This window comes from Polypterus senegalus, chromosome 9 (genome assembly GCF_016835505.1).
Source record: "Polypterus senegalus isolate Bchr_013 chromosome 9, ASM1683550v1, whole genome shotgun sequence".
Taxonomy (NCBI): domain Eukaryota; kingdom Metazoa; phylum Chordata; class Cladistia; order Polypteriformes; family Polypteridae; genus Polypterus; species Polypterus senegalus.
The window spans coordinates 66439704-66458936 of NC_053162.1; the positions used below are offsets into that span (position 1 = coordinate 66439704).

General features: G+C 36.8%; 1 protein-coding gene across 1 annotated transcript in view; it reads left to right on the top strand.

Moving 5' to 3' along the window:
- Positions 1–18957, top strand: part of dpy19l3 (dpy-19 like C-mannosyltransferase 3) — a 122974-nt gene extending 104017 nt beyond the window's left edge. The window contains exons 17-19 of the mRNA XM_039763169.1: positions 7277–7409; positions 14878–15036; positions 15616–18957. Of these exons, the coding sequence (XP_039619103.1) occupies positions 7277–7409; positions 14878–15036; positions 15616–15789 (466 nt within the window). The 3' untranslated portion in view covers positions 15790–18957. The remainder of the gene's footprint in view (positions 1–7276; positions 7410–14877; positions 15037–15615) is intronic.
- The last annotated feature ends 276 nt before the right edge of the window (positions 18958–19233 follow it).

Here is a 19233-nt window from a genome sequence, read left to right on the forward strand (position 1 = left end):
CCAGTACACCATTTCTTCAATAATATGCACTGTACGAGGGACGTTTAAAAAGCTTCCACACTTTTATATTTTCGTTGGAAATGGTGAAGGCGGGAGGAGTATAATTGGTCATGTCTGAGAGTGTCATGTGAATAGTTCTGTCTGACAATCCAGCTGACCTTGCAGTTTAGTATAAGAGTTGTCACCCTGTGGTGAAGATGGCTGCGAAACTTGTAAATTGCACCAGAGAGGAACAGTGTTCTGTCATATGCTTTTTGTGGGCAGAAGGTGTGCCAAGACTACAAATTCATCTCCGCATTTGTGCTCAATATCGGGGTTAGAGTTCTCTGTCATAGAGTTGTCTATGAGTGGATTTAAATGGTCGAAAATGGCCGTACTAGTATGACGGATTATAGTATGACGTGTGATGTGAAAGCACCAGTGCATCAATGGCTACGAGCCACTTGAGTTATAAAAATTGTGAAACTTTTTGAACGTTCCTCACTTCCGGTTGTGTGAATGCTGGCGTGACTAGTCGCCGCTGCTCTCCGGTAACTTTTTAACTTTTTATCTTTTTTAACTGTTTTATGATTAACTTACAATCTAATGGACTAAGCAGTTGTTTTCATATTCATTTCGGGCAGATCTATTTGTTGAGTTTTATTTTTCAGTCATTTAAAGCTAGACTGATTTCTAGCTCGACTGCTGATTTGGCTGTATATGGACTATTTTTAGGCCTATCCCCGCTTTGAAACTTACCTGACTTTGTTCTCTGGACATCTGAGTTGTCTGCGTCTTCGCTTAACATGTGGACCGGTAGGATATTTACTTGGTTCGTGTTTGTTTGGTCCCTCCTGTCACTCGCTATCCTACCTGTGACAGGCCTGCTTCAGTACTCAGCTGCTAAGCTACTCCGACTCCCCTTTGACCTGTCCAAGCCTCAGCTGACTAACCTGTATCTCCACTCAGACATCGCATACCTCCCCCGTCGGAGATACATCCACCACCTCGTGTCTTTCCGTAATATTAAGAATATTAACTTAGACTCTCTTTCCTCTAGTATTGAGTCCCTTATGGACATTCATAATTTATCCACTCCTGAAGAACTGCTCTCATACTATAACACTGGACTTAATGGTATTCTTAACTCTGTCGCTCCATTAAAAACTAGATCTGTTTCTTTCTCCTTTTCTGCTCCCTGATTCACGCCTTTTAAAAGCCAAAGGCCAGCAATTTGAACGATTATATAAAAAAACTGAACTCTTTGTTCACAAAGAGATGTGCAAAAACCATATACTTTATTACAAGGACTGTATTGCCCAAACTAAATCTAACTATTATACTCACATTATTTCTTCCAATGAAGGCAACACCAAACCATTGTTTTCACTGCTTAACAATATCACACAACCCCCGGATTCTTTACCTTCTCACCTTTACTAAACTGAATTTTGCAATTCCCATATGTCCTTTTTTAATGAAAAAATCCAGAAGATTCATCAGTCTATCTGTACGGATTCCTCCAGTACTTCATTTGAATTTCACCCACCAACTCACTCATTTTCCTCTTTTCAGCTTCCTACTTTCTCAGGAATCTCAGATCTTGTCTGTAAGTCTAAGCCATCCACCTGTCAACCGGACCCCTTCCCTACAGTTCGGGTCAAAGCCTGCCTCCCCTCTCTGGTCCCTCTTATCTCTGCTATAATCTACTCTTCTCTCGCTACTGGTACTGTTCCTTCATCATTTAAAACTGCTGCAATACTGAAAAAACCTGGTGCAGATCCGACTAATTTCAGTAATTTTCGTCCTATTTCTAATCTACCCTTCATTTCCAAAATTCTTGAAAAAATAGTGGGCATTCAACTTCACTTTCATTTATCTGAAAACAATCTGTATGAACAGTTCCAGTCAGGTTTCCGTCACCTCCACAGTTCAGAAAAGGCACTTAAAAAAATTACTAATGATCTCCTTATGGCAGCTGATTCTGGTTTAACTACTATTCTAATCCTCCTTGATTTGAATGCAGCCTATGACACTATTTCTCACACTACTCTTCTCAATAGATTATCTTCGATTGGCATTACCCCCACTCCACTAGATTGGTTCAGATCCTACCTCTCAGGCCGCACTCAGTTTGTTCAGCTTAAAACTTTCACATCCCAACCCACCGCTGTAACTTCAGGTGTGCCCCAAGGCTCTGTCCTGGGGCCACTCCTTTTCATTATTTACCTCCTTCCCTTTGGTAATATCTTTCGCAAATATAACATTAGCTTCCACTGTTATGCTAATGACACCTAGCTCTATCTCATTAGCAAACCTACTGCTTCCTTTCCGCCCTCCTCACTTATTGATTGCACAGCAGAAATCAAATCCTGGTTTTCTTAAAATTTTCTTAAATTAAATACTGACAAAACTGAGGTTCTCCTCATTGGTATAAAATCAACATTATCCAAAACTGATAATTCTTCATTTGTTATTGATAATTCCTTTGTCTCCCCTTCCCCACAGATTAAGAGTCTGGGTGTCATACTTGGCAGTACTTTATCTTTTCAGTCCCACATCAATAACATTTCCTGGTCTGCATATTTCCACTTGCGTAACATTAATTGTATTCGCCCCTCCATCATCCCCCACACCACTGCTATCCTTGTTCATAGCCTGGTCACTTCTTGTCTCAATTGTTGTAATTCCCTGTTCTTTGGTCTTTCTCACAAATCTATTTATAAGCTTCAACTGGTCTAGAATTCAGCTGCCCGCATCATCACTAGAACCCCCTCTATTCACCATATCACTCCCATCTTGCAGCAGTTTCACTGGCTTCTAGTTAAGTTCCGCATTCAATTCATTCAATTCAAAATTCTTCTGCTAACTTTTAAGGCCATCCACAACCTTGCCCCTACATATCTCCTCCATGTTGCCATTCCCTTCCATACCCTTAGATCCTCTTCCTCCATCCACTTGACGGTTCCCTTCGTTCGTCTTACCACCATAATCAGTTGTTCTGCTCCCCAGCTCTGAAACTCACTACCTCATGAGCTTAGAAATATTGAATCATTTTCAGTTTTCAAATCTAAACTTAAAACTCGTTTGTTTAAGACTACTTTTTCTCTTTGATTACAATTGCTCTGTGTGATTTTAACTTTTGTATTTTACTTTTGTTTATAATCTGTGTTTTATATATTGTTCGGTGTCCTTGAGTGTTTAGAAAGGTGCCTACAAATAAATAAAATGTATTATTATTATTATTATTATTATTATGTTAATTTTGATAAAAAATATTTGCTTAGCTTCCCTACTGTTTCTTTAACATTTGTGATATAAACTACATTGCCCTCAAACAGTAGATTCAGAAAGTATTCAGGCCCCTTCTATTTCTGCACACTTTATTATATTGTAGATTTAATTTTGAATTGGTGAGTTTGCTATGTTTACCCATGAATTTATGCTCAATAGTCCATAATGATGAGCATGTTTTCAGAAAAGGTTTGCAAAGTTTTAGAAATCAAATTCTGTATTCTATCATTTGCATGTGCATTTAGAACTTTTGCAGTTGCACTGCATATTCTGGTCAGGTGCATTCTGTTTGCTTTAATTATTCTTGAGATATGTCTAGAACTTGATTGGAGTCTGCCTGTGGCAAACTGAATCGATTGGACATTTTTTAGAAACGCATACACCTGTCTATATAAGGTCCCACCATTCACACTGCACGTCAGAATAAAAACTAAGCCATGACCTGTAAGGAACTCTCTGTAGACCTCCATGAAATGGTATTACTGTAAGCAGTATTTCTGCATTCTAGCACTCATGTTTAAGAAACTCCTCCTTAGTGCTGTGAAAAGGATCTTTCAGTCAGAATTTTAGATAAAGAATCCAAACTTGACATTGATCAGTTAAACTGTTCAGCAATCTCCACAAAACATGTCATAATTCAGCTTAAAATATGAGTGCATACCACCCATTTATCTTGTTTAAAAAATATGTAACTAGGCTAAAACCCCAGTTTTGAATGATATTTTCAAAAACCTGCCTCACTCAGCTACATTTATAGGCACTGCCCCACATTCAAACATCTTTGCCTACCTGTCAAACAGAATCGAATATGCTTATAGCAACACTATAGTATTGACAGACAGGGTAATAATGCTCTGTGAAAATCTGTGCTGATATCATTACATTACAACATACATTGTTTGCTCACTGCTTTATAGTATTCGACTGGAAATATCCATGTACACCCATTATAGCACAGTTGGAAAATAATGTCTTGTTCAATTTAAAATTAGAAAGAATATAAATTTTCATTTGATAAAACTGTCCAAAGCTTCCTTATAATTTGGTAAGAATATATTAATGCTGTCCTTAAGTAAGGCTCTTTTAACCTTCTAGATGCTTAAGTACACTTGAGTATACTTCAGTATCTCTGTGGATGGGCTGGGGGTGATGTAGAAGCTGAAATTGAATTTGGTATAAACTATAAACACTGCGGTAGGTTGGCACCCTGCCCAGGATTGGTTCCTGCCTTGTGCCCTGTGTTGGCTGGGATTGGCTCCGGCAGACCCCCATGACCCTATTCGGATTCAGCGGGTTAGAAAATGGATGGATGGATAAACTATAAACAGGGTTGAAGGAATAGGGCAGAGATTCCTATTTCTATTCAAAGGGGAACCTTTGTTGTAGCTAAATGTTATTAGAGTGAGGTTGTTCAGAGGATAGTTTATATCTTTTTCTAAAACTTTACAATGCCTTTGAAAAAGTTTTCACATTTTATTAGTATACAACTTTGAATCACAGTGGATTTGATTTGGCTTTTTTGACATTGATCAAAAGAAAAAGACTCTTTAATGTCAGAGTGAAAACAGATTTCTGAAAAGTGATCTAATTTAATTAAACATATAAAGCAGAAAATATTTGACCACATTCATCCCTTTCAAGTGAGTATTTAGTAGATACACCTTTAGCAGCCATAACAGCTGTGTGTCTGTGTACGTAGGTCCCTATCAGCTTTGTACATCTGGTCACTACTGTTTTTTCCCTTCTTTTCGGAACTGCTCAAGCTCTGACAGGTTGCGTGGGACTCATGAGTGAACTACCTTTCTCAAGTCCTGTCAAAATTGTCAGTTGGACTGAGATCTGGACTGACTCAACCAGTTCAGAATATTGACATTGTTTTTTAAAGCCATTCCTTTCTAGCCTTGAGTTTATACTTGGATCTTTGTCTTTTTTGGATTTAGTGAGACTAAGTCTGTGGGGATTATTGTAAAGGAATACATCCTGGAGATAGTAATGTGAGATGAGAATCATAGTAATAGCTAAGCCGAAGGCAATACCGAGGAGATCAACAAACAAGTAAATATAGTACAGGGGCAAACCAGGGATAAGAGTTAAAATGAAAGAAAATTTAAAACCGAAACGGGCCAAGCACTTGGCCTACTTGTGATACAGTAAAGAGTTTTGTTTGTTATCCAGCCGAGGAATGCTACAGAAAGGAACAGCCTCCATATTAATAGAGTAATAGCCTGTGACATCACAAAGGAAACAATTGTGGTCATGTGACAGGTCTTGCATGTTGTGGAAACAGAAGATCTGGAAAATACTGAATAAATCTTAACCTAAATCAAATGCATTTAAAATGTTCAAAATCTTCCCAAATGAGTTTCCAGTAAAGAAAAATCCTGAAGTACTTTACAAAATAACATTAAACAATATGTATTATCATTCTGGAAAACAAATCTTCTCCTAAGATGCAAATTTCTTGCAGACTGCATCAGATTTCCCTCCAAGATTTTTCTGTATTTTGCTGCAATCATTTTATCCTCAACCCTCACAATTCTTCCAGTGCCTTTTGCAGAGAAACATCTCCAATGCATGATTCTGGTATCACCATACTTCATGGCGGGAGAATGTTTGTTTTTGATAATGTGCAGTGTCCACACATGGGATTTAGTTATATTTTGGTCTCATCAGACCACTGAACATTCTTTCTGCTGATTGACAAGAGTTTCCTGTGTGCCTTCTGGCAATCTCCAAGTGACATGTCATGTACATTTTTTCCCCCCCAATAGTTCCTTTCTCTTTGTCACTCTCCCATAAAACTGTGGCTGGTGAAAGACCTCTTGCAAAGACCTCTTGTAACAGTTGTTGTATGCACAGTCTCGATCTTCTGTGCCACTGTAGCTTGTAACTCCTTTGGAGTTCCCATAGGTTTCTAGGTGGCCCCCCTCACTATTCTTCTTGCACCATCACTCACTTTTTGTGGATGGGCAGCTTTAGACAGATTTACAGATGTGCCATACTCTTTCTATTTGTTGATTTAACTGGACTCTAAGGAATATTCAGTGACTTGTTTTTTCTCTTCCCTCCATCCCCTAATTAGTGCATTTCAATCACCTTTTCACAGAGTTGCATGGAGTGTTCTTTTGTCATTATTTTGTAGGTTAGAACACAATACTGACTCACCACAGGTTGGACCTTCGAGATAAGGTGCATTTTTAATACAATCCGCTGAATCCCCTTAACTACTGACAGGTGATCGCTAACTAATTCTTTGACTGCACCAGTGATGAATTATTGTGTCATATTAAAGGTGGTATATATAGTACATATGTGATAAATTATTTTGTGTTTTATGTTTGCTATTATTTTAGACCACTTTGCAGAGATCTGTTTTAACTTTGACACTAAAGACTCATTTTCTGTTTATCGGTGTCAAACAAGCCTAAATAAATCCACTGTAATTATATGTTCTATAACAATAAAACGTGAAAACTTTCAAGGGTTTGAATATTTTCTATAGGCACTATAACTTAGTTATTGCAAAATTAATCTATATCGGCTTACATTTTTCACATTTTTGCTGTTTGGTCGCATGATTAGAAATTAGGGAAACTTGTTATGCATTGTATATTAGAAGCCTGTGAAATAAACAGAAAGTGTGTTGTTTACAATTCCTGAAGATCGACTGGAAGAAAATAATTGATAATTAAGACAACTGCCTGACAGGTATTGAATTGAAATTACTTATATACGAGAGACAAAGAACAGAAAGAGAATAGAAAAAACAAAAAAAGGTTGAAAAAGACAAAAAGGCCAAGTAAAGCAGCCATCAATTTTGCCCCTCCTTGTTGCAGTATGTTTGTTTTTTTCCCCTCAATCATTTGATAAACACCTTCCAACTTTTTGTAAATTCAGCAAGAATGTGCATTTGACTTTCACCACTGAAGATTATATTCTAGTTTTAACTTATTGTTACGGTCTTACTCTATTTAAGTGAAATTTTCTTTTTCTTATTATTTAGCACAAAAACTCCAACAAAGGCTGTTTTTGCTGGTAGTATGCAGCTTTTAGCAGGAGTCAAACTCTGCACAGGACGAATTTTGACCAACCATCCCCACTATGAAGACAAGATTTTAAGAGACAGAACTCAACAGGTGAGCCACTGATAAATGTGTTATCTGAACCTTTGGTACTGAAAAGAATCAATAGACTTTGTGCACAGGAACAACACCATCCCAAATCCCAGATTGAAAGTCAAGAAATGCACAAAAGAAGTAACACAAATACAAATAAAACAGAAACCTTCTCAGGGCCTTGTAAAGTCCTGCCCCTGTCTTGAATCACTCCTGCAGCCTGCAATCCCAGTCCTGACTGGATACCACTCTTTAAAATGATATTGAAAGTTGTGAAATTATTGAAAAATTATTTTTTTAACTGAAGAATTTGATGTTGTTTTTTTCAATTTTAATAATAATACTATTTTAAAGAGGCTGCTCAGTCTTGTATAAACTGAGCAAATAATCAATAACCTTTGTTGAACTCTAGAAGAACACTATAGTAGTATAGAGAAAGCGTGGACATGGATAAAAACTTGTTTTTACTATACTAGTAAGGAATGAAACACCAAACCCTTATTTTAAACACCTCACCTGTTTATCTGCCATGCACTGTCATATCTGAATGCTATAGGAAGTTATAGTATTACTGACCATTTATTTATGCGTTAACTCGTTTAAAGGTGACAGTTATGAATATACAATGCAATAATTCTTTCTTGCCCTTATTTCAGAACAAAACTGCAGAATACAACTCAATTGTACAAATGTAATGTTGTAAGATTAAAACAGTGAAAGCAGCAATAGTTTTCAAAATTAATCCAAAGAAAAAATTCAGCATTTAGCCCCCAGCCAAAGTGAAAAAATAAAGCAATAGAAATACAGAGCGCCAGCTAAAATAGTTCTTTATATGTTATATTACAGCAAGTAGAGTACGAAGGTTAAGCACAGGCCTGGCATGCTTATTTTAGAATTAATGAGTCATGTTTTGAAAATGTTTTGAACAGCTTCTTTTAAAAATAATTAAATTTTTTTCCAGTTTTGAGGTACTATAGAATATCCCTATCCCATTGAATTATAGAAGGTAAAACTGTGATTATTCCAGTTGAGCAAAATAAGTATGTCCTAGAAGTGTGGAAAGTATATTACAACTGATTTCTCATGGCACACATTGATCAATGTCAAGGTCAGTTTATTTATAAACCATATTTAAAACAATATCAGTAATGATGTAGCCAAAGTGCTTTACATTAAAACATACAATGAACATAAATAAAATAAATAGAAATAAAGTACAATGAGATAAAATACTGCCAGAGGTGAGTTTAAGAAAAGATAAAAGATGATTAAGAATAGGGAAACCATTAGTGTCAATGAAGGTCACTGAAAGCTAGAGAATAGAAATGGGTCTTCAGTCTAGTGTTAAACAGTTCAATTGAAGGTGACTCCTTACTGGAATGAGGTAAAGAGTTCCACAGACGAGGTCCAGCAGCTGCAAAAGCCCTGTCCCCCATACTTTTAAACTTTTTGTGAGGGACCATGAAAGACAACTGACCGGTAGATCTAAGCTCTCTGGATGGCTGGTGTAAAACACACAATTAAAATAAATAGGCAGGAGCATACAGTATCTGTGTAATGATTTAAAAATCTACCAACAAAATTTTAAAGTCAATTCTTAAAATAACAGGCTGCTAGTGTAAAGAAGCTAATATTGGAGAAATAGAATCAGACTTTCTTGCCCCAACCAAAAAACGGGCAGCGCCATTCTGAACCCAACTGCAAACTGCGCATCAGGGATTTGCTGATCCCAGAATACAATGAGTTGCAGTTATCAAGCCAAGAAAATATAAAAGCATGAATAGCTTTCTCAAGATCCCTAGGAGATAAGTAAAGGTTTGACTTGAGCAAAAAGTTGAAGCTGGAAAGGCAACTCTTTACTACAGAGTTAATCTGTTTCTCAAAATAGAGGTTACTATCAAAAATGACACTATGATTACAAACTTTGGCAGGCACTTCTGTTTTATTTTCATTGAGATCAAAAAAATTGTCAGCTATCCAAGATATTAGTTCAAAAAGACAATTGTGCATCTGATGAATTGAAGAGTTAACAAACAGGAATATAAACAAGTGTATCAACAGCATAAAAGTGAAAAGACATAGTAAATTTCATTGAGGAACACAACATTTAACAAGAGCAGTAGATAAGAAACATGACTTGAAAGACACTGAAAGTGTCTACCAGAAAGATATGACCTGAAGCAGTTAAGTCCCTTTAAGCCCCACCAGATGTTCAACAGCAAGATCTCATGGTCAGTAGTATCAAAAACTGCAGAGAGCTCTAGGAGGATAAGAACTGTAGCCCCACCTGAGTCAGTAATGAGAGAAATCTCATTAAATACTATTAGGAGGACTGTCACAACCAAATGCCAAAAGCCAGATTGGTAGATCTCAAATAAATTATTGGAATTAGGATGATCAACCAATTGATTATAAATAATTATTTCTAATATTTTAGCCATAAATGGCAATTGGAAAATTGGGTGAAAATTAGCTAACAATTCAGAATCCAAAAATGCCTTTTTTAGACAAGGTCATACTGCTGCATGTTTAAAAAATGAGGGCACAACCCTCTCACTAATAGAAAAATTGATAATTGCCAACACACAATATCCTAACACAGGGTCACAGGGGTCTCCTGGAGCCAATCCCAGCCAACACAGGGTGCAAGGCAGGAACAAACCCCGGGCAGGGTGCCAGCCCACTGCAGGATATAAAAAAACTTTCTCCCAGAATGGTTTAAGTGAAGGGCATTCCCAAAGCATATGGTAGAGCGATGCAAGCTCTTGATGACATCACTCACCGGTTGGATCTTAACCTGGGTATATTTTAAAAAAATATATGTGATTGATAAACATCTTTTATACCTGGGTCATGGTATGTTTTTCACATTTTGTTTCTCATGTCAAAATGCACTATAATGCAAAATTACATAAATATCAATACAATCAAAATCATTGCAGGTTAAATCATAGTCTAATTATAAACATATAAATGACAGTAACAGATGAGTAAGTATACATTTAGAGAGAATTCAGGAATATACATGACACTTACATTAGTTTCATCCAGAATTTTGCAATTTTAATTGAATTAGTGTTAGCCATTGTGCAGCTGGTAGGACATTATGGGAATTCATACAGGTGGATGGTTGGTATTGCTGGAAAGCCCAATCTTCTAAGATTAGATTGAAATTTCATAACTCCAGAGTGCACTCCATTGAGACACTGTCATACCATCTAACTTGTGTCATGGCCAGAAGGAAGGCTTTTTGACTGAAGTATCCATTTGGAGAGAGATGTAGTTTTCTTCCTCCAAGTTGTAACTTTTGAGTTTTCATGGTACCATTAAAACACATCAGTAACTTGAAACAGCTCTTTCCAGACCACAGCCCTTGTTTTATGGGTAGGTAGCCCAACAAGGGATGCTTATCTGAGGTTAAAGTTTTTAAGTATTCTTTACTGACTGCTACCTCTGACTGCGCTCATGCAGTTCCTGCTAGGATACTAATTTGTTTCTATTTACACTGGTATCATTGAGAACTATATCTACTTGTTTTGCATATTCTCCTACAGAAGTAGCACAGAGGAAATGCAGTTGTTCTGAAGATTTAAGGTTGACCATCCCAGGGTGACCCAATCATCTTTCTTACAATGCTGTTTCTTGCAAAAATCTACATTCTGGTATAATGGCAGGGTTTTTTGTGGGACAAGGATTAATCTAAAGTCACAACCATATACTTAACTGTAGGACAGTGTTCCAGGAGTGTTTCTCCTCGTATTACTTCTTCTACAGGCATATCAGTTATTTATGTGAAATGTGCATACTTGTGTGTTACTTGGATTATGTCTCCGTTGATTTTTCTTATAAGTTTCAGGTTCATTCAGCATACTGCTTAGCATTTTCTTGATTTCTGCAAAGCCATTGAATGTAGTGTCAAGTGCAACATTATCAGCATATAGAAAACTCTAATTCTCCCTAGGATATGGCTGTCATTTGCATATTCATGAAAAATTAAGGGGGGATGAGTACATTACCTTGTGGTCATCCATTTTTATAAGATAGAAGCTGATTAAAAATTGTATTAATGGGAGAGTAAAGTCATAAAATGAACACAGGAGGATCAAAAGACTGATGCATTGTTTGTTAGACAAAACAAAACACATGTAAAATACATATGGAGAGCACCAAAGCTAAATGTGTTCTCAGATAAAAGCGGTTCTTACAAAGCATTAAATAATAGTAGCAAGTAGAGGGGTTCAAGGCTGAATACATGATAGGAAGTCTATTCTAACTTTCAATACAACTAAATATAACATAAAGTAATACTCTTGGTTGATAAACAAGTTTGGAAAATGATGACTGATCTTGCAGACGGAATTAACATAGAAACTGTTAAGAACTCCAAAAATAAAAACTATACCATAATGCATCTCTTTCTTGATATAACTTTTAGGATTTTGTATTCGAGATACATGAAGTTACCTCTAAGCTACACTTGTCGTATAGAGAACATAACATATTACTCCACAGTAGCAAAGAGTAAATCTCCATCCATCCTCTTCCGCTTATCCGGGGTCGGGTCGCAGGGGCAGCAGCTTAAGCAGAGAAGCCCAGACTTCCCTCTCTCCGGCCACCTCCTCCAGCTCTTCCGGGAGAATCCTGAGGCGTTCCTAGGCCAGCCGGAAGACATAGTCCCACCTGCGTGTCCTGGGTCTTCCCCAGGGCCTCCTCCCGGTTAGACGTGCCCGGAACACCTCACCAGGGAGGCATCCTGATCAGATGGCTGAGCCACCTCATCTGACTCCTCTCGATGCGGAGAAGCAGCGGCTATACTCTGAGCCCCTCCCGGATGACTGGGCTTCTCACCCTATCTTTAAGGGAAAGCCCAGACACCCTGTGGAGGAAACTCATTTCAGCCGCTTGTATTTGCGATCTCGTTCTTTCGGTCACTACCCATAGCTCATGACCATAGGTGAGGATAGGAATGTAGATCGACTGGTAAATTGAGAGCTTCGCCTTATGGTTCAGCTCTTTTTTCACCTCGACAGACCGATGCAGAGCCCGCATCACTGCGGATGCCGCACCGATCCGCCTGTTGATCTCACGGTCCATTCTTCCCTCACTCGTAAACAAGACCCCGAGATACTTGAACTCCTCCACTTGGGGCAGGATCTCTCCCCCAACCCTGAGAGGGCACTCCACCCTTTTCCGGTGATCCAATTCAATCCGATCCAGTGAGACCTGGATGGAAAAGAGTAAATCTCTGTAATCCAAAGCATCAGTGCTTGTCTTGCATTTGGAAAAAAAACATTGGGGTGTTAGTATGATGGTGTGGAGATGATTTGCTGCCTCAAGACCTGGAAGACATACCATTATTTAAGGAATTATGAATTTTGCACATTAGTGGCATATTTTTAAAGCAAATAATTGGGTTCTGCATCTTGGCATGTCAACAACTTTACAAAAAAAATAAAATTAAAGTTTTTGAGTGGCCTAGTCAAAGTTCTGACTTGAACCCAATAGAGATACTGCAGATGTACCTGAAAGGAGTAGTATATACTTGTAATGTGTCTGAATTAAAGCAGTTCTTCAAGAAAGAGTTGGCTAATATTCTTCAACAATGATATGAAAGAGTAATATAGTTGTGATTATTGCTCGTAAAGGTGCTGCAACCAAGTACAGTATTGAATTTGTTGGCCAGTTTTTTTCATGGGCGATAGGTATTTTGAATTCATTGTGAAAAATATGAAAAAGCAGGTGATATTAGGAAGGAGGTAAATACATTTTCACACCATTATATGTTGACTGGTCCAACAGCTTTGTGTACATTTACTCTGGATATGGTTCACCTCACAGAGTGCAGGTCACTAAGAGGACGAGTGGCTCTTTATACCATGTATCAAATCATGCAGAGATGTCATGTAGCACGTCAGGAAGGTAAGGAGGTATGCTCGTGTGGACTTTTAGTTGGTGATGGCCTAAATGTTTGATCACATATAAGCAGTGCTGGTTCTAGATTATTTTGTGCCCTAGGCCAAGCATATTATTGTGCCAACTGACTGTTTAGTTGCAAACCCCGCTTATAATATGTGCCCTAGGTGAATGCCTAATTCACCCTAATGGTGATGGCAGCCCTGCATGCATGGTGTGTCTTTTGTGTCCAGGAAATGGCTGTGGATTTTCTGTGCCTACATGTGCTCTGCTTCTCTGGTAGGCAGTGCTATCTAGGATTTAAGCAGTGAATGAACATTTGCAGTCAGCTAGGGCTTCTGGTTGACTTTTGTGATAACTCACTTGGAGACAGTAACATCATCTATAATTTGCCGAGATATCCAATCACATATGCTTTGTACTCCTGCAGGTCATAGAATTGTCCGTAGGTGGCAACATCCCTGAACTTGTTCTAACCTGCATGGTCAGAACTGTCCTGTAATATGGTGTCTTCTTCTGGCCATACTGTTTTTCTGTTTTAAATCAGATTTGATTTGTTGGATCAGTAAACAGGAATCAGTTTTACTTATATAAGGTGGGAGTGGGGTGCGTCTTTGTACACAAAATTAATGTTATCCTAAGTATAATCCAAACACTGCGATGGGTTGGCACCCTGCCCGGGATTGGAAAATGGATGGATAATCCAAACAGTTCTTTCCTCTTGTTAATAAGATCATGTTTTCAAAGATTTTTTAATTAAATGACTTCAGATTTGTGTGATTTAAATCCCTATTCAGTCAAGGTGCGAGAGTTGCAGTTCATTAATGGTTACATACAGCTCCATAAGCACTATTGTCAGTATTGGAACTACGCAGCAGATAAACAGCAGTGACAAACATAGAAGTGAAATTTCTTGTCATAGAGAATGGCCAACACTTACTATTAAAAGTTCTATCATCAGTGAACAGTGTAGCAAGATTAGCATAATGTTTATTAACTGTTATTTCTTTATGTAATTGCACAAACCATCCCCATGTGTATTACATGCAGTGAAGCCTGCCTGTCTTCTTGGAAGGTGGTTAGCCATCCAGCTGAATGCCCTATTGAAGAATGCTCATTTTCTCTAAAAATGAAAATGCAGTAGTCCCTAATTTCACAATGAGTAGCTTAATATATTGTCAAAATTTGGAGTTGGGTAATTGTAGTGACAATCATATCTACGAGATGTGGTTGAAAATTCAAATACCCAGAGCAAACCTTTAAATAGCTGTTTGGTGAATGTGAAGATTTCACAGAGAGTGACCAGGACAGGAACTGAACATGGGTTCCTGGGGCATTGAAACAGCAACACTAATTAGCTTTGATTGCAAATGAATAGTGCTTTAAACCCATCACAAATCACCTGATTTGAATTTATTTAATTAGTGGTTAAAGAGAGAGGATTGCCCTGAACCATTGAAGTCTCTGCTTAAACGTTCCAGTCTCACTCCTTAAGTCTTCTTTGTTCCTTTACTTGTGCCCTGTCTACCACTTTTTGAGTTGTTCAGAGAGTCTGAATTCTGTACTCTCTGTGCAGGTGTACCAGATCTATGCCCGGCAGGATCCAAAGGAGGTGCACAGAATCCTTCGATCCTTTGGGACAGACTATGTTATCATAGAAGACAGCATCTGTTATGAGAGAAGGCATAACAGAGGCTGTCGCTTGAGGGACCTGCTGGATGTTGCAAATGGACACGTACGTACTACATGACAGCATACCTTCAAATGACAATAGATTATGCAATGCTTCCAGTTTTATTTCTGACTCTATAGTATGTTTATCATGCAAATTTTACTTGACTGCTTGTCAGCATCATTTATGCTTAGATGCACTGAAAACAAATTTGAAACATTTATACCAAACCATGTTACTAAAACCAAGTAAGAAATTTAGCATTTGTTATTGCTTAAAATATAAAAATAAATTATGTGTGATTAACTGTTCATTACTTTCTCATTGCTTTTGCCAGAGTTTCTTGCTAAAGTCCTCAGTTTCAGAGCTTTCAGTAAAAGACTGCAGGCGAGCCGAAATTATATTTTCCATAACATCAGAGCAAATGAGGAACATTAGCTGGTGACCTCTCTTGATTTTTAGATATTTACTTTTATTTTCAGAATTACACTGACCAGTGCGGTAGTGAATAACTATATATAATATAAATTTAAAGGACTTTTTTAAAAAAAAAATATTGTTAGAAATGATTTAGTGGATGCTGTATGGATACCTTTGCTCTGTAAAATCATTTTTATCATTATTCATTTGGTAATATTTCAGATTATGGATGGTCCAGGAGAAAATGACCCAGATTTGAAGCCATCTACACATCCTCGCTTTTGCGATGAAATAAAATTGAGCCAGCCTTCGTATACCTTGTACTTTACCCAAGTGTTCAGAAACAAAACATTTCATGTCTACAAACTGAAGAAAAACAAGAAAAAAGCAGCGTAAAATTAGTTTTTCATGTGCTCCCTTGCCATCATGTTCATTTGTTTCAGCACCATAAGGCTAAGACAAGGCTTTCACAATATTTTGTAATATCATAAATGCAACCTGTTAGAAGAGGGAGAAGAAATTTGAAAACAAAGCACACGATCTTATACAGCCAGGGGTGATATGCGAGCAGCACCTTAATATCATCCAAATAAAAATCTCCCACTCTGCAAAAAGACCTTGGATGAATGGTACATTTCACAGCCTGGAGTACAATATAATGTATTACAGTATACATTGTTTTTATGTTTTATTATAAAAGAGTGTAATATCTCATCACCTAACAGTATTATTTATCACATTTCAATTACCGTTATATTCATATCACCAAAGCTTTTATTCTTTTGCTCATTCTTTCTTTCTTTGATCACCACTGTTTTTCACTCAAATGCGGCTCACGCCAGTTAGAAGACTCCTGTCAGGGTCCAAAGTAACAAGACAGCAAGCTGGAAGAAATCAGCTTTGAAGTGCTTTTGTTGGAGTAAGTACATGCTCTGAAATAATAAATGTCCATGGGAAGCAGCTGAATGGTTTCAACTACAAGAACAAAGTTTAAGCTTGTGGCAGTGAAAAACTTTTTTTCTGTCCTTAAGTCTGCATATTTAATAAAGTAACACTTATTTATTTAGGGCATTGAAAATTTTACATTTGTGTAGTGACAAGGAAAGCAGGGATAGGTGTTGATGCTCATAGCTTTTACTAGTAATGTTCATTTTGGTATAGGATTTGTTCTTTGAATTATGTTTATGTGCATTAGCTAAAATTGACTAGTGGTTTCATCCTGCAGAAAAGGTTAGGACCAACAGTACTCCAGTTAGTTGATGGTCTTGAAATTCTATAAAGTGTGTTACTGGAGCGGTGAACGTCTTTTCTAAGCTTCATATTCTCCTATGGTAATAACATGACAAATCTTTGTCAACAAAAGGGGCACATTCAACATTTTTGAAATTATAAAACTGCATATTAAGTATTATTAAATGAACAGAGACCTTCATTAATTCTTAAAAACTTCTGTCACTGTACAGAAAAAAAGTTTTGAAATTAAAAAAAACTCCTTTCTTTAGGATGAAACACTCTTCAGCTGATGAAGGAAATGGTCAGTCAAAGCAGAACAGTGTGTGTTTTGAATTGTGACTAAAGCAAAAAGGGCCATAGTTTGTGTAGCACATTGTCTTTTATTTTAATTTAAACCTTTTCATGCTTTGTATTAGTTGTGGTTTTCACAGTTTGGCATTAATTTTAGAAAACAGTTCTTTTAAATACTTTAAAATCTTAAATAAATGTCTTGTCAACATATACATACAGGTTTACAGAATTTTGTAATGTGTTTAATAAAACAATTCCATTTTTTACTTTTATACTATGTTTCATATACAGTATTATGACATAGCTTTTTATCATGGTGTAGAATTCAAACATTCTCCAGACAATGTGTTTACATGCATTTTATAATTTATAAACACAGACCCCGACACCAATTTTGTTCTTTCATGTATTTAAGTCTAAAATAAAGATTTTGCATTTGTCTTTTATGTAGAGAATGTCATTTATCTCTTTTTACCAGTGGCATGAGGCTCTCACTCTCGTATTATTTAACATTTGGACAGGGCCATTTTTGCTGTGGATCACAATATTCTCCATTATGTTAAGAAATAAACAGGGTAGACTGGTTACCTTTGAAAGTATGTTTCTTTCTCTTTTAAATTGTGAATTCTTCTTTATTCTTAATTCTTCACGAGGGTCAGCAGCCATTACTCAAACGTTCTGTTTTTGTGCCTTAAAATTATGCTGAATTGCACAGGCTATTCACATTTTCCTAAGCCAGAAGCTCTGCTTAAATTTTAAATGCTAAACATGTTGCTTAGGTTTTTCTTTAAAAAATACCTTCATAGAATCTGAAGTAGATTGTAAAACTTGTATATGTTCAACTGGCTGCACTGTATGTCCATTGTATTGTTATAACTCATTTGTAACTGATACACTGTCTAATTCGAATTTACTGTATTTATTTTCTGTTTACTGTAATATTACTGAAGGTGAATTCAGAACTAACAAAAGAGGTCCATTTAATTGTCCAAAGACTGAAGGGCATATAATCAATAAGTTAATGATATAGCCTTTGTAGAGCATGCTGTGTAATTTGTTTGCATTTATTTCTTATACTTGTAACAGTTTCCTATAAACACCAACATGCCAGAATTACTTGAAAGATAATAATGTCTTAAATGAACTATAAGATAATCATGCAAAGATTCTCTTGTCTTTACATGGTGATTGCACCAATATAATTGCACATCTATTTATATTGACTCAGGACCCTTAAAAATAATACACAGCAGCCATTCTCCTATTGGTTTACTAATCTCAATTTTTGATATGGCTACACACTTAGATGATTATATTGCTTCAAAATAGTGTTCAGTCTACCCAGGTTGGACTGTTGAACAACGGTTGTCACTGGAGAACACAAAAATGAACACAAGGAGCACATGGAAACTCTACTGACACACACCCTAAAGTTGGTAATTGGGCATGGAGCACAAACCATGAAATGTTCTTTTCTTTATTGCTGTTTTTCATACCTTTTGCTGAAAATGTGCATTTTGGTACAGACATGATCTTCAGTCTATCTTTTTATAAGTAGGATTTATGCCTGCAGTATGTTTATGTGCATTATTTTAAAACTCTTCATTTCATGTCTTCATCCCTTGGTTTAATTTTAGTGCTTCTTGCTGGTACAGTCTTACTCAGTTTTCCATCCATTTTTTAAACTTAAAGTATGACAGCTTTTCGAGAGCAAACCAATAAGCTTGCACCTTTATTGGTTTGTAATATTTGGGCTTCACTGTCTTTAAGATGAAATTCTTTATTAATGAACTTCTTTCCCCTTTTCTCATTTTTTTTCTGTTTTTGTTACTTTTTTTATATTGATAGTCATTGTTTGGGTTTTGTGTAAGATGAGTTTTGCCACTTCTGCTTTTCCTTGATTTTTAAGGACTTTGCAACCTGGCAATGGCTTTGCTCGTGAAGGTACCAGAGGACTTAACTCTTTTTAAAATCCTGCTGCACTGATACTTGCATTTTACACTATAAAACATAAATAAATTGTGTGGCATGGTTAAGTGATTAGAGTTGTTGTCTCATTGACCTGCATTTTGGTTTAGCACTTGCGTTCAGATGCTGTCCAGGTTTCAGTGTTATCTTCATGTCCTACCTTGGGTTTAATGGGTGATACTAAATAGGCACCAGCCCTGTGTCTAACGCTGCCCAGTGAATTCTGGCAACAATGGAGCAGGTTTGAAATTTTATGTTAAAATTAAATGGCTGATCATAAAAGATTAAATGAATTCTCAAAAATGCTGACACTTCAGTTGTAGAATTCCAACTGTAAAATGTTTCCTA